The sequence below is a fragment of the Juglans microcarpa x Juglans regia genome, chromosome 2D (genome assembly GCF_004785595.1).
Source record: "Juglans microcarpa x Juglans regia isolate MS1-56 chromosome 2D, Jm3101_v1.0, whole genome shotgun sequence".
NCBI lineage: Eukaryota > Viridiplantae > Streptophyta > Magnoliopsida > Fagales > Juglandaceae > Juglans > Juglans microcarpa x Juglans regia.
Genome location: NC_054596.1, coordinates 42,200,753 through 42,225,197, shown reverse-complemented (window position 1 = coordinate 42,225,197; position 24,445 = coordinate 42,200,753). Strand labels below are relative to the sequence as shown.

At 34.2% G+C, this 24,445-nt stretch overlaps 3 protein-coding genes across 5 annotated transcripts; 2 read left to right on the top strand and 1 right to left on the bottom strand.

The window, feature by feature from the left end:
* The first annotated feature begins 2,515 nt into the window (after positions 1–2,515).
* LOC121250473 (WD repeat-containing protein WDS homolog) lies at positions 2,516–7,650 on the top strand. Its single transcript, XM_041149602.1, is given in 7 exon segments — positions 2,516–2,654; positions 3,133–3,686; positions 3,689–4,047; positions 5,207–5,308; positions 6,423–7,014; positions 7,017–7,057; positions 7,185–7,650. Coding segments are annotated over 6 exon segments (1,575 nt in total). The 5' UTR covers positions 2,516–2,654; positions 3,133–3,397; the 3' UTR covers positions 7,377–7,650.
* A 1,417-nt stretch (positions 7,651–9,067) lies between these two features.
* On the top strand, positions 9,068–15,549 carry LOC121250146. 3 transcript variants are annotated; one of them, XM_041149095.1, is made up of 14 exons: positions 9,068–9,423; positions 10,101–10,244; positions 10,369–10,485; positions 10,570–10,654; positions 11,291–11,399; positions 11,527–11,594; positions 11,734–11,859; positions 11,935–11,986; positions 12,113–13,019; positions 13,280–13,480; positions 13,652–13,712; positions 14,898–15,011; positions 15,157–15,270; positions 15,360–15,549. In XM_041149095.1, the coding sequence occupies exons 1-14, from the start codon at positions 9,353–9,355 to the stop codon at positions 15,456–15,458; spliced, it is 2,268 nt and encodes a 755-aa protein (XP_041005029.1). In that variant the 5' UTR covers positions 9,068–9,352; the 3' UTR covers positions 15,459–15,549. The 3 variants fall into 3 exon arrangements, with proteins under 3 accessions (XP_041005029.1, XP_041005030.1, XP_041005028.1); XM_041149096.1 differs by having other exon boundaries at positions 10,127–10,244; positions 11,935–13,019; XM_041149094.1 differs by having other exon boundaries at positions 11,935–13,019.
* A 4,181-nt stretch (positions 15,550–19,730) lies between these two features.
* LOC121248714 lies at positions 19,731–20,680 on the bottom strand. The gene is made up of 2 exons (XM_041147258.1): positions 20,343–20,680; positions 19,731–20,212 (listed from the first exon to the last, which is right to left on the bottom strand). Exons 1-2 carry the CDS (start codon positions 20,447–20,449, stop codon positions 19,981–19,983), a joined length of 339 nt encoding a protein of 112 aa, XP_041003192.1. The 5' UTR covers positions 20,450–20,680; the 3' UTR covers positions 19,731–19,980.
* Between the last annotated feature and the right edge of the window lie 3,765 nt (positions 20,681–24,445).

Here is a 24,445-nt window from a genome sequence, read left to right as displayed (position 1 = left end):
TGATGAAAGCTTGATGGTAACTATGTGAATCATGGTATTGAAGGGAAGGAGGGTGGGTGCAAAATCAGAGGCCATGAGGATCAAAGGATGTTAATTCAGGTATGCTCTTGATACTATGAGAATGTTTGAAAATTCACCTTACTTTTCTAGTGGTGAATATTTGCATATATATAATTTTACAAATCGTATGACTTTAATACAAATCAATTAATTTAGAATTGAAAAGGAAACAATATACAAAGAAATCTCCTACAATCACATTGGTCAACTTTGACATATATGGAAAAACTATTATTGAGGAGTGATATCCTCAACATAGCTGGTCTCATCTCATCTCACCTTACCTTATCTCAATATCTAAATACTATTCAAACATAAATATTTTTTAATTTATTTTTCATATTTTCTCATCTAATCATTACTAATTATTACAATTTTTCCAAACTTCTATATAAAACATAAAAAATAATTCAATATTTTCAAATCCCGAAATAAAAATTATATTAAAAAGTTATATTCTAACAATATTTTAACTTTAGGCCCGTTTGGTTTCACAGATGGTCTCACCCCATCTCATCTTATCTCATCTCATCTAAACATCCAAACATCATTAAATCACGCACTTTTCAATTTAAATTTTTTAAATTTTCAACTTTTTCATATAATTATTACTTAATAATTACAACTTTTTCAAATTTCTAAACAAAATACAAAAAATAATTCAATTTTTTCAAATATCAAAACAAAAATAATATTAAAAAATTATATTCTAACCCTCTTGTAATTTTATAATTTTTTTATTTAACTTTTTCTATTTTATTTCCCAAAATTCCATAAAAATCCTAATTCAAAAAATTTCACTCTTATTTACAAATTAGCTTACTACTATTCACTATTAATAGATTTCTCATCTCATCTCGTATATATAACCAAACGAGGTTTCGGGCCCCATTTGGATACGCAATTGGTCTCATCTCATATTTCTATTTACAAATTATCTCACTATTATTTATAGATTTATCATCTCATCTCATTCGTGTAACCAAACAGTCTCGTTTGGTCAAACAGTTGGTCTCATCTCATCCTATACAATCTCATTTTATCCCATCCCAAAATTCAAACATCACTTTGAACATAAACATTTTTTAATTTATCTTTCATACTTTCTCATCTAATTATTTATAATTATTACAACTTTCTCAAACGTCTATATAAAATACAAAAAATAATTCAATTTTTTAAAGTCTTAAAATAAAAATTATATTAAAAAATTATATTCTAACAATATTTTAACTTTAGGCACCATTTAGTTTCACAGATGATCTCATCTCAGTATCCAAACACCATTCAAACACATATTTTTCAATTTCAATTTTTCAAATTTTTAACATTTTTATATAGTCATTACCTAATAATTACAACTTTTTCAAATTTTCAAACAAAACACAAAAAATAATTCAATTTTGTCAAATTTTAAAACAAAAATAATATCAAAATATTATATTCCAACAATATTTTAATTTTATAATATTTTTATACAATTTTTTCTTTCTCATCATGTTTGTTCAAACTATTTCACTACTATTCACAAACTATCTCATTTTTATTCCAAGATTTATCATTCCATCTCATATCATCACATTTTATTTGTACAACCAAATGCTTTATAATATTTTTATTCAACTTTTTCTCTTTTATTTTTCAAGACAAAAATCTTAATCACTACTTTTCACAAACTATCTCACTTCTATTTATAAATTTTTCATCCCATATGATCTATCTTACTAATCCGAGCCCAGTGTCGAGTAGAGGTGGCAATATGTGACATGACCCGTTAACCCAACACGAATACCACATGATAAAAGCGGGTTAGGTTTTAGCCTTAACGGGTTCCGGTCAAAACGGGTTGACCCGTTAAGACACGATTGCTTAACGGGTTGATAACGGGTTAATCCGTTTTGACCCGTTATAATCAATTAAGAAAGTTAAAATTAAAATTATACCCTTATACCTAAAAAATAAAATTGTTGAGATTTTAATTTCAATATTTTTATTGTTTAGATTGTAATTTTGGACTTGCAGTTAGTTTTATATTTTTTTATAAATAATGTAATTTTAACATTTATATAAAAATATGTTAAACTTAACTAGATCAAACGGGTTAATTTTGGATTTGTTCAATCCATTTACATAAACGAGTCAAAACGGGTTGACACGACACTACCCGTTATGTTAATGAATCGTATTAGGCTTTGAGATTTTGACACGATAAGCTTAACGAGTCGGGTTAGAGTTGACCTATATAATATAATATATACATTTTAACACGATACGAATACGACCTGTTAACACGATTTGACACCCTTAGTGTCGAGCTCGTTTGGCAATTGGTTATGATGGCCGTCAGCTTCACGTGCGACCATAGCACGTGGTTTTAACGGACTTTCGCAACGACAATCAGGAGGGCCGTTTAGCCTCTCTCCTGTAATTTTTCTTTAACATGAAAATATCTGTATTATAAAATCCACTTAAATGCGACTTGCAACATTTGGAATTTCGAATCCATCGCAAGCTGCTTCCCTTTCCCGTTATCACACGAATCACCATTTCTTCTCCTAAACTGCAAATTCCAACAAAGCTTCTCTTCTCATTTGGTCAGTACCCCTCTTTTTCTAACATTTATTGTTCTTAATTTAAAAACTACTAGCTCTTCTTTCTCCTTTGTAGAAATGTTTTGCTTCAGTTCTATGCTCGAATCTCTTCTGGGTTACTTTCCGTTTTGCTCATATTTTAGTTTTTCATTTTGGTAATTACCTCATATTACCTTTTACGTAATGGGTTGGTGTTGTATACTTTCCGTTTCGTTGTAAAGGTTTTAGTATAATAAGAGATTTTGGATTCTGGGTCTTTGTTGCCGAGTCTTTCCATTAGGTTTCGGTATATGGATGGGTGTTATATTGGTTTATTTGGTGCAATGAACTTTTGGGTTGTTTGAGTGTATTGTCAGTGGGAAAATTGGGTTTCTTTTTTACGAGTTTTGTTGCTTCATTCAATCATACTTTTCAGATTTTTTGGCTGATATCAAATTATGGGCATGTCTGCGATACTAAGCTTTTAATGAAAAATTTTCAGGTTTTTGGTGTTTGGTTTCATACTCGTTCTACCTCTTTCAAAATTCATTTTGATATTTTGGTCATTTGGGACTCTTGGTGGGGAAATGGGGGCCTTTGTATTAATCTTTTCCTGCAAAATTAGGTATCAATCTTCACTGGAAAAACGTGCTTCTTTCGGGTTTCTTTGAACCAACATATTCATGGCTGGTGGAAGAAATGGGAAAATTTTATCATAAGTGGCTAGAAAGTTCACCTAAATGCGTCGTTGAGGCTGCCACAACCACATGTTAATGGAGAATTCATCGACAATGCTTGGCTCGAATGGCCTAATAAGGAAGCATGAGTTTGTAAGAATTATAATTCAATGCTTAGATTCATTAGGCTACAGAAAATCTGCCTCATTTTTGGAATCAGAGTCCGGTATTTCATACAAATCCTTGGATTTTGAAATGCTCAAATCACAGATACTCTGTGGGAATTGGGATGGTTGCACTGATACCCTTAATGAAATTAAGGTGATGGATGAGACAAGAGCTTCTGCTTTGTTTATTGTATTCAAACAGTGCTTATTGGAGTGCTTGAATCATGGGATGATGCCTTGGCTTTGGCCATTTTAAGAAAAGTGGTTTCTGCATTAAGGTTGGGCAAAGACAAGGCTCACAGCCTTGCTCAGAGTATCCTCTCTTTGAGGGATACAGAGTTTGGTAAAATGGATGATAATATTGTTCAGGAATTAAGAAAGAAGTTGTTGGTGGAGTTGGAAAAATTGCTTCCTCCACCAATTACGCTGCCTGAAAGAAGGCTGGAACATCTGGTTGAAACTGCCGTTTCGGCCCAAATTGATTCATGTATGTACCACAATATGTTGGGAGCAGTTTCAATTTATGAGGATCATTGCTGTGGCAGGGATCAGATCCCCACTGAGACTATTCAGGTGTCCTTTGCTTCTGATCTTAATTTCATGATGTTCTATGTTTTTCATCCTTGGTATATTTTGAGGCATGCTTAAGTTCATCGGAAATGTATTTTATTGCATATTTAAAGCTCATGGGAAATTTGTAATTCACTCGATCTTCTTGCCAGTAGCTATACAGAAATAGAATCTTAGGATATGATTATTGCATACACCCTTTTAAACAATTGACTGATGTCTTATGTATCTCATGCATTGGTCAAAGTTTGCATACCTAGAACCTTTCGAGTGCGTAAACAGTTTCGATATAAGATAAAATGTTTTGAGGCTTATCAGATAGTACTTATGCTTGGCGTGACTAGCAAGGGCCATAAATGTATTTCAACCAGTTGTTTAAAAATGGCCAAAGATCAATCTTTTATTTTTCTTTCAATGATTGGGTAAATAGTGTTGTAGATGCTTGTGAAGATGGTACCAGATACATGATGAATATTGTTCAAAATCAGGGTGATAAGTTCTGTTTGTCACAGCTTTTGTATTGGCTCTATGTGTTGAATGTTAAAATTTATATTTCATAGCTTCTCTAAGGAAAGTTGGACTTTTAGATAGAATCTAGTTTATGGAAGAAGTTATAAAAAGGATTGGAAAATAAGATTATTCCATTTATTGTTATTAGAAAATGCAAATGATATTGACATAAACCATAACAATGAAGCTTTTGAATACTATGATATTCTGTTAATCGTGGAGTGAGGTCACAACCTAGAATTTGAGAACAGATTCAGTCATTCTAACCATCTCTTCTGCAGCACAATGGGATGCAGAGGATACTGGGTGACAGAATTATTCGGACGGTAGGGTTCTCTTTATCTTTAGGTCATCTTGGTTTGCTGTATTCTATAGGCATATTGGCATCCTTTTGTCGAAAGCCTAGCTTGTGTCTGATAATTTAAATTCTTGGTAAAAGGTTAAGGTTGATAATGCCCTGTCAATAAATATTTCTTCATGCAATTCAATGAGGGGAAATTTACCTAGGTATTCATTATGCAAAATACTTTTGTTTTGTTTAAGATAATGCCATTCAATTGTAGAAGCATTGAGAATAAACACATCTTCCTTTGATTGTTCACAGTTTGCTAATCTGTGATGTATATACGGCATTTGTTTGCCACTGATGCAGATTTTGACTGACCATAAGAATGAAGTTTGGTTCGTACAATTTTCTAATAATGGGGAGTACTTAGCCTCTGCGTCAAGTGATTGCACAGCCATTATATGGAAGGTACTGTTCAGATAATTTTTTCTAATAAGGAAGTCATTTTTATTAATCGTGCAATCCAAGTACACGACATGTATACAAAAGGAGCACCTGCCTAGAGGTGAAGAGAAACAAAAATACATAAAATCTAAATAAGAAGTAAAAATAGAGGTATTATGAGCCGACGCCCAGACACATGTCATAGCATTGGGTATTATTAGTACTAATTCAAGTTTCTGAATGTTTCTCTCATCCTACAACTTAAATGTTGGTAAGGGATAGAATATGTTGATAGAGCTCTGATTGGGATTTGCAGTCTACAGCAGTAAAAGAAAATTCCAGTACGGCAAGTAAAAATTATGGAACCAATATTCTAGATGTGCTGCTGTTAAAATATGGAGCATTGTGCATGCTCTGTGGACCACACAGCACCTCTTCTCCTGTAAACATTGGGTGTGGGTGAGGTGGCTAGTTTAATTGGTAAGAGGGTACTCCTGGCAAAGTGGAATTCCACTTACTCATGTCCATAATCAAAATACTACCAAACACCACACCCGGTTGTCATTGTTGGGGTTCATAACTTTTGGCTGGTTCCATTACAGTAAATTACACTGACTTGGAATTTTTCTCAGCATGCCACAGCTGGAAACTACTTGAGAACCCACAATTTTTAGTGGAAGTGGTTTTTGTGTGGTAGGTATTTTCCCCCACAGCAGACACAGCATCAGTCATCCCCCTTCTTTTTTGGGCACATAAATCTTCTGGGGTTCAGGATAATTTAAAAAGAAAAGAAGAGAAATGAAGGAACGGAAAGAAAGAGAAAAGAAAATAAATATAAATGCTAAATGATGAAGTTTGTAGTGTATGTTGTGTACTTAGATCATGACAATTTTTTTGGTTTGTGCAAGCTTCTCGATGTTGTTTATGTCACAAGGAATTAATTTTTTCATTCAGGCTGAAAGTATGAACTTTGATTGTAAGTATCAATTTGTTTAATTCTAATTCAAACGAAGAAAATGAACAAAACTTAGTAATTTATCCTCTTAATAGTAAGTTCAGAAAAAAATTCCCCTTAATTGTACTTTAAAAAATCTCGTGTTAGGTTTTACTTATCAAAAACAAAAAAATCTTGTGTCAGGTTCTGGAAGAAGGTAAGTTGATGTTGCAGCATACGCTACGAAGCCACCAAAATCCTGTATCTTTTGTAGCATGGAGCCCCGATGACACAAAGTTGCTCACATGTGGTAATGGGGAAGTCCTTAAACTATGGGACGCAGAAACAGGTACATGCAGGCACACATTTAGGGATCATGGCTTCATTGTCAGCTCATGCGCTTGGTTTCCAGACTCAAATCGACTCGTATGTGGCAGTTCTGACCCCGAGAAAGGCATCCGCATGTGGGATTGTCATGGGAATGAGATAAAAGCATGGAGGGGGATGAGGATGCCCAAGATTCTAGACCTGGCAGTGACGCCAGATGGAGAAAATCTGATCAGCATATTCTTAGATAAAGAGCTTCGGATATTAAACATAGTGACAAATTCCGAGCGGGTCATATCAGAGAAGCACCCGATCACGTCCCTATCAATTTCAGGGGATGGCAAGTTTTTTATAGTGAACCTTAATAGCCAAGAGATTCACATGTGGGATGTTGCTGGAAAATGGGATATGCCATTGAAGTATATGGGCCACAAACAAGACCAGTATGTGATACGGTCGTGCTTTGGGGGTTGAATAGCGCATTTATAGCCAGTGGTAGTGAGAATTCACAGGTATGCTTCTTGTTTTGGAACCTAAAAGTCATATCAATAACTACATGCTAACGCACAGAAATTACTGTTATCCGATGAAGAATGACCTGAAGTTTTGGGTTCTTTTTTTTGTTTTTGAAATTAGTAGGTCTACATCTGGAATCGGCGCAACCCTAAACCAATTGAGATTTTGTCTGGCCATTCAATGACTGTGAACTGTGTGAGCTGGAATCCTAAGAGACCCCAAATGTTGGCATCTGCAAGTGATGATAATACAATCCGTATATGGGGACCTGGCCCCTCCAAGAAGATGCAGATGCAGACTGAGAATCTCAATTGAGCAGACTGAGTTATTCAATTTTTTTGACACTGTTTAGAGCTTTCTTTTCTTTTCAATTGTTTATTTATTCATGAGTTTGTAATAATTTGTGGTCTATACATGTCCACTTGTAAATCCGGTTTATTTTAGTCGTCCATTCTCCATTTGCTATTGGATTTATCTTAGGCTAAGACACCAAATTTGTACATATGAACATGGTAGAAACTTTGAGGTCACATTTCTTACAGGTTTTCTCAGTGGTGTTAATAATGGATAAACTCTACCCAGTTGAATATATTTTGTTGTCCAGAGTCCAGACAGGCAGTTATCCAGACTCTCGTAGGTGTAATTTATGCAGTTTCAGACGGTGCCTACATGTAAAGGTGATCTCCGTTTGCCTAACATGAAAATTTTCAAAATTTTTTGTAACTTACATTCCCAAACATCAATCAAACAATAAATACTTTCTAAATTTAAAATCTCAATATTTTATTTAATTATTGCCTAATAATTATTTAATAACAAAAATCAATATAATTTTTACAAACTTCAAAACAAATAATAAAAGTCAGTACAATTTTTACAACTTCAAGTATTTAGAACTGGGCATGCGAAAACGAAGTAGAAAATAGCTGGGAAAGGGCGGCCTTGAGGTCGGGGAGTCTCCGATACTAAAGTTAGTAGAGTATTTGGAAGTTTGTAAATAAAAAGAGTTTAGAGACCAGAGATAATTCTTGTACCTGAGAATTGTTATTTATACCCGGAGTCTGAATGAATAGATCGTGCCTGTTCTTATGGAATCCATGTCATTTTTACTATTTATTTTGTCAGAATCATTTAATGCGGCGTGTAGCTCGGGTAGCGGTGTCATTAATGCGGTGTGGTTCTCCAATATGCTTTACTCTGCTAGTATTCTCGGTGGTTAGTTGATGTCACTTTGTCAGCTGATTGAGGGTCCCCTTACTTCACGCTCGTTCACGTGGATAGACACTTAAGGGTTGGACGCTGTTCGAGGGATTTCCAATACGACGAGTCTCATCACACATGGAAGTTGCATCCAAGGAGTCTACCTACAGGCCGGACCGAGGGGCCTATTTGATCTAGGCTAAGCTTTCTTTTTTTATTCTTTTAGTTGCTATAAGTCTACTAAAAGGGGGAAAAAAACCCTTACAGAGAGAATAAATAAAAATGATGGATGTGGGTCGCCAATAATTTATTTTTAATTTGTTAAGATTAACTAATATAAATAAACCTTTTTTTCACTTAAAATGTATAACAAAAAAAAAAAAAAAAAAGAAAAGTAAACTCGGGTGGTAATTTATTCTCTTCCTATATAACAAATAACAAAGGGACAAAAAGATTTTTATTTATAAGTTGATGTGTAGTTATACGGTTTGTTATATTATTAGTATATTTGTTAGAAAAAAAAATATTTTTTTATATATTAGCGGGCTTCTATGTCATCTATGTGTTTGGCGTGTAAATTAATATATAAATAGAGTAATATATATTAAAAAAAGAAGAGAATTTCCAAAGTCAAATATATTAAAAATAAGATTATAGATGTGGTAAAACAAATGAAAAAAATGGGGGTGTGATTTACGATGAAATATTGATATTTTCTGCTTATTTTATTCTCAATGTTATTTCGTTGGTGATTTTTTTGTTTTTTCGGACAGGATTGGTGATATAATTACTTTAAAGTTTAAACGAACACGGGCATTTTGGTCAAACGAAGTCAACCTCCGCACCTTTCCTCCCATCTCTCTCTCCTAACGCTCCAATTTCCCCTGTAAATCTAGGTTTTGTCGCCCAATTTCGATTCTTACTTGGGCAATCAACAGAGGAAGGAAGGCACAAAGACACGCCCTTCTCTTCTTGTTGTTGGAGTCTGTGAGTGAGAGAGAGAGAGAGAGAGCCCGGGTTTAGGCCTTTCAGGGATCGTCAGAGATGTTTCTCCCTGCAACTCTCTCAAATTCGTCTCGATCGTAGAGAAAATGACGGGACAATCTCGGCCACACGATCAGACACCGCTTGCATCCTTGCCTTCCGAACAATTCCACCGTAGGTCAGGAGTTCGAAACTTTTCCTTTTCATCTATTCATGTATTTCGCTAGGTTTCCTCGCTTGAATTTTCTTTTAGCTCTGTTTGGTTGTCGAGAAAACCCAGGAAATCCAAGGAAACTGTGTTTTCCGGAATTTGCGTATATTTATATTTTCTTGATTTCCGATAGATGATTGGTTAGAACTTAGAATTTCGATGCTGATTGTTCTGATTGAAGTTTTCTGTATATTTGGTTTGAGATTTTTAGGTCTTGCGTATATGTGGGTTTTTAGTTTTCATGTTTTTTTATGGTGGTGTTGGTTGGAGGGGTTTGGCGGTGTTGCATTTCTTTTCTTTTTTGGTAGGTGGTGGTGTAACTGGTGTTGCATTTCAGTTATGGTATTTTGTATCATTAGTCTCTTAACGTAATCATTTCAATGACATCTGACAGTGCTTTTGGGAGGTTTGATTGGATCAGTTCTAGATGGAAGCCGGTGTGCAGAGAAATAAAATTCTCCTAGCAAATCAAGTATTTCCATGTCAATTAAATGGAATGTGTGCTTTGCACACCGGCTTCTAAATAGAATTTTTCTTGATTGGATAGACCATAAGCTTTTAGCCAATAAGTTTTCCCTACCCCGCTTATGACTTAATGTTCATCTTATGAACCGCTGATTCAGTGGCCTTTCCAATATTTTCAGTGGTAGAAATGTTTTCTGTTTGATAGCGCTGAGAGAGGTATCTCCTAGGAGAAAGCATGTGCCAAAAAGGCAGTGGGGAGAAGCTTCAAAACCTGGGCCCGAAAGTGAAGCAGCCAAAGATGCAAGACGTGGTCTCCTTTCATGGTACGTGCAAACTCTCTCTCTCTCTCTCTCTCTCTGTTTTATTTACTTCTTCTGAGATAGAAGCACGCCATTTGCAAATGAAGATAGCCATATAGTTTCTGATGCTCATTTTTGTTTTTCTAAGGGTTGAGGCAGAGACATTGCGCCATTTATCTGCCATGTACTGCCCGTTGGTGCCTCCTCCAAGATCAACAATTGCAGCAGCATTCAGTCCTGATGGAAGAACACTTGCTTCTACACAGTAAGTTGTAAGTTGTATTTGTTTTCCAATTCCAGTTCAAGCCTCTCTTTGTAACTGAACTTCCCTCTGTTTTGATTTCTGTAGTGGTGACCATACTGTAAAGATAATTGATTGTCAAAGCGGAAGTTGCTTAAAGGTGTTAAGTGGTCATAGGAGGACTCCTTGGGTGGTAAGGCAGTAAGCTTGATTTGTGCTAGTACGCTCTATTTATATGTAATTTGCTGGATCTTTTGTCAATATGAAAATAGTTTTGTTAATTGTTAAATATAATTTGTGCTAAATCTGTCGGTATTCAGACTAGTGGTTAAAAGATGGGCTTAGAATGAGCTATAGACTTGGGGCATCCTGGGTCCCCTTCCCCACTAGGGCTCCCATGGATTATCGAAGTTCATGCATCCTTTACTCCCAGGGGTAGGTCCGGAAGGCCCTATCTTGGTGAGGTTCCACGTCAAATAGTTTGTGTGAAACCCTTTCCGAAGAAGTGAAATTATTGTTGAAGGATCTTATTGAAAACATAGTACAACTGGATGAGGCCGTATCCAAGCTACTTCCTTTTTCAAATGCTTTTCTTTGATTTACGTCATTGTAAGATAAAATATTTCTTGATTCCAGCTGCTTGTTTAACTTATATTTTCTATCACTGCCCCCCTTCCTCTCCCTCTCCCTCTTTCTTTTCAATTATCCCTTTCAATAACCTTAATCTAACTTTTCAGCATGCGATTTTTTGAATTTATTGCCTTTTCATGTGTTTGGCCTATCTCTGATGTTCACTCTTCCTATCAAAGTATTAATGAAGCTTTTACAGGTTAGGTTCCATCCATTGCATCCAGAAATACTTGCAAGTGGGAGCTTGGATTATGAAGTTCGGTTATGGGATGCAAGCACATCAGAGTGTATAGGATCACGGGATTTCTGTAATTTTGACAACCCCTAGTCGGTTTTATTCTGCAATAGTGACTGCAGTTTACTCTTAAGTGCTATTTTTTCCCTCTTATATTACTACACATATAGTGAACCTTATTCCTGTTTTTCTCCTAACAGATCGCCCTATTGCATCCATCGCTTTCCATGCTAAAGGGGATATTCTCGCTGTTGCGTCAGGCCACAAGGTATTGATTCTTGCCTTTGCATAGCTTGTGTAAACCTATCATGCCTAAAGGTTTTGCATTTGCTCCTTTCTTTTTATGTATTCAAGCTTGTTAGTTTAGTCATGATTTTGTGGATCTTATCTCTGACAATCCTGTGCAGTTATATTTATGGCACTATAACAAGAGAGGAGAATCTTCATCACCAATCATTGCCTTAAGGACAAGGCGTTCACTTCGAGCAGTGCATTTTCACCCTCATGCTGCTCCATTTCTCTTAACTGCTGAGGTCAGTTATCCAAAGGAAAATTTAATTAATTATTTATCTACTTAATATAAATTACATTATTGGACTGATATGCAGGTCAATGATCTTAACTCTTCAGATTCCTCGATGACACACGCAACATCTTTGGGTTACTTGCGATATCCTCCTCCCGCTGTTTTTGTTGCAAACGCTCATTCCAATGAGCATGTTAGTCTGACTGCTGAACTACCTCTCACGTCCTTACCTTTCTTGTTTGTGCCTTCATTTGCTATAGATGATTCAAGAACAACAGATTTGCAGCGTTCCAATCTGCATGTTGGTTCAAGTAGCTTGCAAGTTGGGTCCGTTGTTTCAACGCCATTTCAAATGGATGCAAATGAAGCACCGCGCTATGATGGTATGCTGTCTCTTATGGAGACATTTCCTGCTATTCCTAATGGCTCGCATAGTGGTATTGAGGAAGCTGCAAATAACCATTTCCCTAGTGGAACGGGAAGTGGCATTTATGACCCCACCGTGGACGCCATGGAAACTGATGAAATGCAGCCTGTTGGGAGAAGCCAGCATGGAACCTCTACTAACTTGGATACTGTGGGTGGTGCCAATACTGGCTTTGGTGGAGTACCTGGCTATCCTGGATATATTCCAAACCGCTTGGATCTTCCTGGGTATGGGCAATTTCATCAACTTTTACCTCGCCAAGACCCAAGTGGTTGGGAGCTACCTTTTTTGCAAGGATGGTTAATGGGTCAAAGCCAAGCTGGTCTTACTTCAATGTTGCCTCTTAATGGTGATGGTGGTAATCTTGAGCACTCAGCTCGATATTCTTCCATCTTGACATCTCACATGTCTACTCATAATGTGGCAATGCCAGGCAGCATCAGCCTCTCTGGAATTTCTGGAAGATCTGGCCTGCGGCATCATTTCCCACACTCCCACTTCTCTGCGTCTGAATCTGTGGAGGGTGCTGGTTCTGTTAATGCCCCAAATGATCGGGCTGATACGCAACCAGTTATGAGCAGAATCCAGTCAGAAATCACCACCTCACTTGCTGCTGCAACTGCTGCAGAGCTACCTTGCACTGTGAAGCTAAGGGTGTGGTCACATGATATAAATAATCCTTTTGCTCAACTCAATCCCGAAAGATGCTGCTTAATCATACCCCACGCTGTCCTTTGTAGGTAAGCATGAAGTTTTTTATTGAGATTTGACATTTTGTGCTTTGCTATGGTACCTGATATTATGCAGCAGCATGGCTTTATTGCATTTTCCAGTAGCACCGCCATCTTTTTTCTATTGTTTACAGACACTGCTGTTTTTAAAATCTGCAATGTTTGTTGGTAGAAGTGACATTTCACTTTATTTATTTTTTGCAAAGTCATGAAGCTCAACTTGTCATTACTCTTACATTTTGGAATTTTGGCTGCAATTGTACTCGCAGTGAAATGGGTGCCCATTTTTCGCCTTGTGGAAAGTTTTTAGCTGCCTGTGTTGCATGCACGCTTCCTCATATGGAAGCTGATCCAGGATATCACACTTTAATTCATCAAGATCCTGGGGCTGCGACATCCCCAACTCGACATCCAGTCTCAGCTCACCAAGTCATATATGAGCTTCGGATTTATTCCCTTGAGAAGGCAACGTAAAGCTTCATTCCTATAGTCCACTCTTGTGCTGCTTTTAATGTTTCGCCCCTTTTTTTCCTGTTAATTTTTTTGCCGATGATGAAACAAATGGTCTTTGCACAATGTATGGCAAGAAATTTTTTATGGTGATGTTGCATACTTCATACCTTGTAATTCTGGTTTTACAGCTTTGGTTCAGTGCTCGTATCACGTGCAATTAGAGCTGCTCATTGTTTGACTTCTATCCAGGTCAGTTAACTTCCATTGATGGATGAGACCTGTCTGAATTCATTTTACCCTTGGCTTGTGATTTGTGTCAAATTCATGATTTGCTGTTGGCCTATTCTAGTTCTTAGCTTGTAATTAGGTGTTTCTCTTGTATACTTCCTGTGTACTTGGACTATGCCTATTTACTTGACAGTCAATAAAATCTCTTATTACTTATAAAAAAAAAAAAGTGATTTGTGTCAAATTTTCATTTGCAATGTTTTAAAATTTGCAATCCTTCATCAATCTGTATAACGACTGGGTTGAGCCATCTGTATAACGACTGGGTTGAGCCAACTCCTATCTTCTGGCCGACCGTACTTTTTATTGAGAAAAAATTTTATCTGGCCAACCGTGTTTGGTCCATAATTTAATTGATATATTAGTTAATAAAAAAAAAGTTAATTTATATTCGCAAGTGTGTGCATAACAATAATAGAAAAGAGAGCAGTTTAGATATCTTAGTAATGAGTCAGGAATCTTGCAGGTGCCCCACTTCAATTGTTTATGCATGTGGAGATCACATATAGGATTTGGGTTCATCATTTCTGCACCACACATTGTCATTCATTTTCTGTTAAAATCCCTTAAAAAATGCTGCAGCAAGATGCTGTTTGCCTTGTAGGTCAAACCTCTTAATATAGTTTAACAAGACCAAACTACAACTCTAGTCAATGTTCTAAGTAGTCTAGCTGTCCTGTGCTGGGTTAGAATACATTTTTGTTAGTATGACTGAACTATATTCTGTATGTTTGTCGTGGACACAGCTTTTCTTTTGCCAGCTTCTTTATCTTAACTTTCAATTCTGCTAAAAATATTTTTTAAAGAGTGATATAATTGCCTTGTAAAGCAAATTTTTTTATAGAAACGCACAAGCTGCTTGCTAGATGCATGTTAGTGCTCTCGCTTAACAGTTTGCAATAAATGGCTTAGTGCTGTTTTTTGGGAATTTTAGATATTTGTTGATCAATACCTTAAAACTTGATTTGCTTTGTGTTTAACATCAAAATTTGTTTGTTCACTTGGCTCATTTAATTAATTAAAGTGCCAGAATGTCAGTTTTATGTTTGCATGGATGCCTAAAATCATGGAGATCATTTTGTATGTATTAAACTATAATGCTTGAAATTGGTGTGAACCAAACCTGTGCGGTTGTTGTGTTTGCAGTTCTCACCCACATCTGAACACATATTACTTGCCTATGGTCGACGTCATGGTTCTCTTCTTAAAAGCATTGTCATTGATGAGGAAACAACCTTACCTATTTACACTGTTCTGGAGGTAAAAGCATTTTCATTGCATTTTTTTCATTTGTTTAGTCGATTTCCCATCATGATTTTTTTTTTTTTTTTGCTTAAATGCTACTTTACAATGTTGGAAATCTGTCCTGTTCGAATTGAAGCTCAACATATTGTTTGCAATTCAGGTTTTTAGAGTTTCAGATATGGAACTTGTGGGAGTGCTTCCAAGTGCTGAGGATGAGGTCAATGTTGCTTGCTTCCATCCATTTGCCGGAGGGGGTCTTGTTTATGGAACAAAGGTGTGTTTTTTGTATGTTGTGAGAAAAATCTTGGTTGTCATGGGTATGGATATATTATTAAGCTGCCCATTTTTTGCGGTTGAGTGCAGGAAGGGAAGCTGAGGGTTCTACAGTGTGATGGCGGTCGTGGTGTAAATTGCACCAGATCAATTTACTTTCCTGAGGAAAACATGGCTCTTGTTGGATAGTGAGACAGGGGGGTTGTGTTGTATTCTTGCCTCTAAAAAAAGAAAAGAAAAGAAAGATAGAAATCATTTTATTAATTTTTATATTTTAAAATCGTTCTGTTTACATGTTTATGCATATTTCCTCTTTTTTTTTTTTTATCCGTTTTTCATAGATCCCAAAGCAGCTTCATACTTTTTGTAAATACTAGTTATAGCTTGAATTTAGTTTTTGCTTGAAAAAGGGCGCTGGTGACTAGTCTTTTTACATGGCATGGATGAATTTGAGGACGTTTAATGGTTGCTGGAGAAAAAAGGTTTGTCGAAGTTAATTCACCAAAAATAAAAAAATAAAAAAAATAAAGAAATTTTATTTAAATATGTATCTATATTGCTAATCTTACCTGATGGTGATAGGGAAATTCCCATATCTTTATTTTTGTTAAAGAAGTGCTGCTTTGTTTAGAAAAACAAATAAACAACCAAGCCAACGATTATTAAACAGAAGCAAGCACGCAAGTCAAAGCAGTGGCTGTGGTGAATAAAATTATTACTATTACTATCAAATATGCATCTTTTTTATTGGCGTAATCTCAGGAAATCAACTAGGTTTATCGATAAAAGAGCTAATGTGTATAGGTCGATTCTCATGACTTTTACGTCCACATGTTGAAAAAGCATTTGGGAATCGCATGATAAATAAAAAAAAGGGCATATTTTTATATGAATGGCGCATGATAAAAAAAAAAAAAAAAAAAGAGGAATATTTTAGCATGCCCATAAAATAAGAAAAATACTATATAGTACCAAACATACACATATCTTACTAATTCTATTCTATTTTATTCAAAAGTATTTATATAATTACTTTAAAAACAATAGTTGATTTAACATTTGATAGAAATTAAATGCCATATTCAGATAGATCAGATCATCATATATAGTATATAACGTAGAATATTTATTGAACTCTTATACGTCAGAAATACTTAATTCTGATCATGCATGTGAACCAGAGCATGAGACCAGATTAACTTATTCTGGAAGGTGAACTCTCAAAGAATAATTAGAAAAAATATATATGCACATGATGGCCGGGAATTAGTATTTCTGTAGGAGCATATACCTTTTGCTGAAGGGCTTGATCTTTGCACGTTTGTTTTAGTTAGATTCAATGTAAGTTGTAGGTGGGGGTACTGCATGGCTCATAATGATCAGCTAATTAGTTAAAATAGTAATTAAAATCTCTGATCTAAACCCACAGAATTAATTTGCACAAGGATTAATAGGTAGTGGATGCATGCATGCATGCAGGGTCTTGCAGTAATTAATGCAAGCTAGCTGTACTTGCGGAGAAATAAGGAGTAGTACTCTTCTCGAAATTAATTTTTTCTTTGACTTGATGGCCACATATATGTGCAAGATTGTCGCCAAGATTGACGATTGACAATGGAATAAACCATTCATATTCATGTATATACCATGGAATATTATATATCATACCATGCATTAATGCAGTCAAAACATTTCAAACTAAGAACTGTTTTAGTATACCTTGGGAGATCAGCTGCTAGATTACAAACAGCAAAAACTATACATATATATATATATATATATATATATATTTATATATGTTCCCTAGCTAGCTCCCTGCTTCCGAAACTTGCATTTAATTTTTCTTGTAGTACTACAGAAACATTAAGACATTCATGAACCTTTCTTTTTGCAATTTGTTAGATAAATGCATGCATGCTTTTCATGACCATGAGACTTTAATTAGTTAGTTAACTAGGTATATAGTTCTTGCAGTACTTAGATTTGAAATTTGAGCGTGGCAGCAACAGCAGCTTAATTAGAATGAGATCGTCATGCAGGAGATCATAATGGATGGATCGATGATGAATATATATCATGCATCCAGTAGTACCGCTACAAGCCTACTACTACTAGTACTGTTTATTATTATTTCCTCATGCACCCACTTTGCGATGACCATTATATATATATTGTCCTCGATTGATCTAATCTGTACGTAATGCATGTCTTAATTTTGTTGGTGACAGGTTGATACATGGTTCATCTTCTAATTCAATATACATGGAATCATTTGACCTCCATCCATATATGGACTCGAATCTAAGCCGCCAACAGATTTTGGACCAAGAAAACAGCATCTTCTCTTTACAATAATATACAACCAAAATATGGTAATAGATGCTGATTGTGCTGTTCTTTTCTTTTCTTTTTTTTGGTGCTGTTGTTTTCATTCAATGGACGTACTCTCTGTGCATGATTTACATATATATTATAGTTTTTTTTTTTTTTACATATTCTTCTCTCTCTCTCTCTCTCTAAATTCTCTACTTACTTAAGAGTGTAAAATATAAGAAGTAAAAACCATATATTATATATATACAAAAGACAGACGAAAGATTAACTCAAAAGTTTCACCTAGCTTGCCAATGACTCCTGATCAGGCATGGCGTGTGAAATTAATTAACAAACGCTAGCTCATCATGGCTATGGTGGGTACGTTGGGATTAATTCTTTGCTCCCTCAGCTAAATTCAGTTGAATAAGGCATTAATGATTGAAGAAGTAGTACGGCCGGGGCCGGGGCCGGGGCCGGGGCAGAAATCTTAAGGGTGCGTTTGGAGACAAATAACAAAAATTGGAACGTCACCAGTGAGCTATCCACTTTAACCAACGTACATTAACATTATATATAGACATCCAGCTAATCATACAGAGATGAATGGGACCCTCTCATGAACCCCCTCAAAATTCATTAAGATCAAAAGGATCATGAGTAAATATTGTACACAACCTTTTGCCAAATGATCTACCAAACCCAAGCACCCGGCAGCTAGCCCGGACATGGTATATACTATATATATTCTGTTTCCATCAACATTTCCACCGTACGGTTCTTTCTTAAAAAAAAAAAAAAGGTTTCTACAGTTTTTCAACAAGGAAATCCAGTACCATGACGTGAATATCAGTGATCGATCTAATTAGTGCTAATAACCATACAAAGATTCATCTAATTTCTATCAAAACCCTCCGAAGATAACATTATATAAAATACTAAAAATATAAATTAGCCACGATATAATATCTGATCGATTAATTGATTAGAAAATAACGATGAAAAGGATTCTACCTACGTACGTTATTGCTTAGTAAACTTATTGCTAGCTCTTTACAATGATTAATATAAATAATATTAAATGTAATATATTTTGACTAGTATTTTTAAATTAAAGTATAAGCTACTCATGTTAGGGTTACTTCTATAAGAATATATGAAAAACAAAAACGGCCGGTTGGTGTTTGAACAATCCGGTAAGAGTATAATTTGTCTCACAAGTTGGTGATGGACAAATTAAGGAAATATAGTAAATGATTTGTGCACATATGGTCTCGATCTATTTATAGATTACAAGGCAAGACACTGGTTGGCAACTGACACAATCATTATATATAAGGGAGACAACAATTACTTAATTAAATAGTTGTATCTCTTAATACTTCCTCAACCAACACCTTCCGTACGTGTGTCTCTTAATAGGGGCCGGCTAACTTCTCTTATAAAACGGCAAGCACCTATGTCCAAATCACTTGGCCTTACAGAAACACCCTGTATAATTTCAGTAACGCTGCAGCTTATTTATAAATTTGTAAGAGACTACCGGGTACTGCATGTCAAGAAATCTTTATATATGCAGAAGCTGTTTTAGCTGTCTTCGATCGTTAAAAACTATGTCATAATCTCTCACAAAAAGCAACTGCATGTATATATGTATTTGATTTCTTGACAATCAATTATATATGTATTCTACTGTCATTACCAGACCATGCAAGAACTAAAGCAAATTGCTTTTGCCGGCCGCAAAAATAAAAGCAGCTGCAAGTTCGTTAAAATTAAACTTTTTGCTTTTTTTTTAATAATGATAGGTTACTATTCTATTACTATCTACATATTATTTTTTTTATTTAAATTTTTTTTAATTTTTACTTAATAATTAAGAAAATAAATATTAATAAAATTAAAGTAGACAGTATCGCATCACTTTCCTTCTTTTTAACCATGCAAACAGGCCCTAGAGTAGAAAAGTTAAAGTGGATATAATTGTCGTACGCATGCTGGCCGGGGCCTCGTGCTCCGATTAAAAAAAAAAAGGAGGTGTCTAAATCATTCCCTACGAAGGAAGAGGAAGGTGCATGCTAGCTCTTAATTTGTTCTTGATTTATAAAAAAATATACATATCTGTATATCGAGCGTTGACCAGTCAAAGGAAATTAAATGCTTTATTTAAATACGTAAAGAAGATTAGTTTGAATGGGAGATATATTGACTAAATGTGCTCCCACAACTTTGACTAAAGATATTATATATTACTACACAGAAAAGAAAAGCTCCAAAATAAACAGATAGGGACAAATCATGAAAATGCTTCTTTTTCCTTTTCTTTTCGAAAAATGAATATGGTGAACAATGAACAACAGATAAGAAGAAGGTACTAAGAACATTAAGAAGATCAAGATCAGGATGATGATGAGGAATTTGATTCGAATTTGTAGTATTTATCCACTGCTACTGAGACGTCCCAAGTGCAACTAAGTCCTTTAGGAAGGGTAACAAGGTCTCCAGCTCCAAACTCTACAAACTCAGATGATGATGAGCCTTTTGGGTATGCTTTTACCTTCCCTCTCAACAAATAGCAAGTTTCTTCTGCATCAAACTTCAGTTGGTACTTTCCTGGCGAGCAACCCCATCTATTTTTACAAACACCCACATATATACATATAGATAAGTACCCGGCCATAAGAAATAAGCAAAGTTTAGAATGAACTAGAGAGAGAGAGAGAGAGAGAGAGAGAGAGAGAGAGAGAGAGAGCGGCTTACTTGGGCCAGCACTTGATGTTCAACTCGGTTAGCCGCGATTCAGATGGGTTGCTTTCCACGATAATTCTCAGGTTGTGAGAGGAACTTGGGTTGGACTCTGCAGCCATTAAAGAAGAAACGCGACGCGCGCGTCTGAATTTTAGGAGTACTAGCGTCGAAGAAGAAGATGGCAGCACTAGTGTGAGGAGAATTCTTCCTTTTTTCAGTTCCTTCTCGAGTTGGTAATCTATATTCTAGAGAGACAGAGAGAGAGAGAAATCAAGAATCTTATAAACATGACAGAGGAGAAACAACTAGAGCTGTTAAATATTTATAGGGATTTATTAGCTAGGGAAATCTTCCTATGGGCGGGGCGGATATGCCATTACCCATAGGCATTGACAACAACACCCCATATATGTCACATTCACAATACCCTACTTTTAAAATTAGGGTTACTTAATTTTCATCTGTGCCGTCCATTCTATCTCACATTTTTTAATAATTTTTGTTGAAATTTTCCAAGTAGGAAAAAGAAAAGCCCCATATATAATAATAAAAATAAGATTAATATTAATCTCCTAAATATTTAGATACACTTATAATAAATATAAATGATTTGTACAAATTTTAAATAGACAAATTTGATTTAAATCTTTGTAAAAAATTAGACCCCACCTAAAAAAACTATAAAAAAAATTATTTTTTATTAATAAGATCTACTTTTTTATAAAGAATTTGTATGGAAATTAATATCTATTTGAAACTTGTACCTAACATTACTTAATAATAAACTCATGATCACAAGTCTTTAAACTCAAATCGTAATTATACATCTTGGGTTGAACATTTACAATATCGGATATAATATCTATATATTTTTATCCAATATTTATGATATCGGCTTGGGTCAACCATGCATTAATTACAATATCAATGTATTATTATTATAAAAAATTACTTATTTATAACTAGTTATTTTTAGTAAAAATGATAATTTTATGGTCAAATAAATTTATTTTTATCGTACATAGTCGTTATCGTCGCAAGTAATCCATTATAAATATTTATTTTTCTGATATATATATATATCTATCGATCTATTCACATACTTACGATATCGTTAAACGCATTTATATATACGGCTTGTCAAGTAATTGAGAAGAAGGTTGGAAGTTTTTCAGAGCATTTCTAAAATCCAAAATAGTAGCTAGCTAGCTAGCTAGCTATTTCACAATTTATTTTTTTATTAATCTTATAACACATACGCACAAATTAAATTAGTTTTCAAGGATTTCACCCACCGGCCTGTATTAATTGGATACTGAAACTAATTAATTAAGTCCTACCAATTATATATGGCTAGCTATATATATATATATATATATATAATATATATAGATGCATGCAAACATGATCAATATATTATAATTTGTCTTGTAATATATTCGCGATCGATCGAGTACTATATATATGTGTGTGTGACGATTAATTAATAGACAATCATGTCGGTGAGAATCAGATTATAATTTTCTGATCAAAGCACACCTTCATAAAGAATAATATATATATATATATATATATATATATATATATATATACACGAGTTAGTACACACACATGTACATATATATATATATAGGAAAATACTAAATGTACTTAAGAAAAACTTATAAAAAACTTAGTTCTTCATATGTATTCATATATTGAAAATTATGAAATTTAAAATTCAAAAGAAAACTAATAAAATGAGTGTTGTAAGTAAAAATGTAAGTACATATAATACTACTAATATATTTCTTAATAATCAAAGCAATATATATATATATATATGTTAGCTCTACTAACCCATAAAATACTAATTAAAATCCCTTTCTTCTAGGAGTTGAAACTTTGAGGTTCCCTTAACAAAATGCAAAATCACATGAACAAATTGGCTAAACGCAGAATTGGATCGAGCAGTACGACTCGACCAATTTAATTTTTTCCTCTTTGTGGAATATTTAATATGTATAAAGGGGTTCATGTCAATCCTCTAGTAATTGAGAGAGCAAACGTGCACATGCAAAAACAACAATTTTTTAAAGGATAAATTATATTAATTATTTATAATATATCCACAAATTATTTAGAATAATTTTCTTTTTTGACTAACCGACAAATCTATATATATATATATATAAATATAATTATTAGATATTAATTTGTCATGTGTACAAGTGCAATTGCTAGCTAGTAATGCTCTGATCCCAATAATTAATTAGTTTGCTTTCATCCACTACTTTCTTTCCTATCTGTTTGAAATGAAATTTGATTCTTATAAACCACATGCATATTGCATAATTTGAATGGTCAAATCAATTCTCCATCCATCTTGTATTTAATTATTTTCAACATATATATATATATATATAATCCAATATACTTGGTTTGGATCTACTTTCCACAATAATTGAGGCAGGTTTTGTGTTATATATATATATATATATATTATGCATGCAATGTCATACATATACATATATATATATATGAAAAAAAAAATCTATTTATTATTATTTTTTTAACATCCTTTTATGTGACATTATACGATATATTTGTAAGGAAAATATAATAAATAATTTTTAATAACTTAATATCAATATACGAGAAAATAACCATGAAATAAAGATTAGGAGTATTACTCTCTATATATATATATATAATGCATATTATATAGAAATGAAGGCCGGTGATAATTGGCCCGGTCAAAGAGATGACCAGATAAATCAATCTGAAAGGGACACCTGGCACTGTGCTACTGGGGAAAATACATTGAACTGTTTGACCAAAGGAATCATCAAGATACCGACATAAAGCTTTTTCCTCTTCGGCTTTATTGATGGATGTCCCCTCAATACTCTCCCTTTCTTTTTTATTTACCCCCAAATTTCCCACGTGCAATGGATTGGATCGGATTTTTAAAGGAAAAATCTTATTGTAAGTAAGTTGGTGTATCAATTTGTGTATTAATATTAATATATATTATATATATATTTAATAAAATAATGTGAATTAAAGATGAAAATAATTTTTATAATATATGAGATTTTCTTCTTCTCTTAAATTTTTTTTTTATTTTTTTTTAAATTTAAAAAATCATCAATACGTGATATAGTAGACGAACTCGCTTGTATCTAACAAAACTCATTTTTAAAATGGACATTTTTGTTTTGTCTCTTTGTTTATTTGGATTTTGTACCTAATCACACGGCCTTCTCAATGTGCCCAAAACAAAAAGTGTCACATCTTTTACAATTCTCTCTCACACCGACGACACTATCGTAGCTTCGTGTCTCTTCCATGATCATCATCATCGGCTGCTGATTTTTGGTTAGATAGTTTTGATTTGGATAATGTGTGCTTTTGTCTAGTTTTATTTAGATATTTTAGTCTGTTCGGATATGTAACAAGGGACATTTTAACCTAACCTCGAAATTATAATAGGGGCACTATGGTCGGATTAGTACGTGTAATAAAGATATTTTACTCCATGATGGGATCTGTAGAGGAGTAATTTGGATCAAGCCATCACATGAATTCCTACAGAGTAGGGTTTAAACTTGCTCTTTTATTTTTAATGGATATTATTTCATAGTATAGATTAAATTTGGAGAATAACGTGCAATAGAAATTCCCTTCACAACATCATTTATTCTTAGGGTTCGTTTATTTTTAAAGATGAGATGAGATTAAAGTAAAAAAATTGAATAAAATATTATTAGAATATATTTTTTAATATTATTTTTATTTTAGAATTTAAAAAAGTTGAATTGTTTATTTTATTTTGTATGGAGATTTGAGAAAGTTGTAATAATAAGGTAAGATGAGATGAGATGAGATGTTTCCTGAAAACAAACGAGGTCTTAATTGACTATCTTTTCATATAAAATACAATCCAGATGGGCCCAAAAAGGCCTATTCTGGGCCTTAACTGGATAATCAATACGACGAGCAAAGTGAAAATCCTGTAATGGGCGGAGCGAAGAAAGTGTCTCTGCCCATACATAATTGAATATGGGCCAAAAATGTTATTAGGCTCATAGATGTTTAAACTTCTGCTTAGCCCAATGTATAACCCAACCCAA

Excerpts from the sequence above, each read along its gene's own strand:
- LOC121250146 (XM_041149094.1), top strand. The coding sequence starts at position 9,353 with ATGACGGGACAATCTCGGCCACACGATCAGACACCGCTTGCATCCTTG. Across the intron at positions 10,245-10,368 it reads AGACGTGGTCTCCTTTCATG|GGTTGAGGCAGAGACATTGC; the intron begins GTACGTGCAAAC and ends TGTTTTTCTAAG. Across the intron at positions 11,400-11,526 it reads TATAGGATCACGGGATTTCT|ATCGCCCTATTGCATCCATC; the intron begins GTAATTTTGACA and ends TTCTCCTAACAG.
- LOC121248714 (XM_041147258.1), bottom strand. The coding sequence starts at position 20,449 with ATGGCTGCAGAGTCCAACCCAAGTTCCTCTCACAACCTGAGAATTATC. Across the intron at positions 20,213-20,342 it reads AACATCAAGTGCTGGCCCAA|ATGGGGTTGCTCGCCAGGAA; the intron begins GTAAGCCGCTCT and ends TTGTAAAAATAG.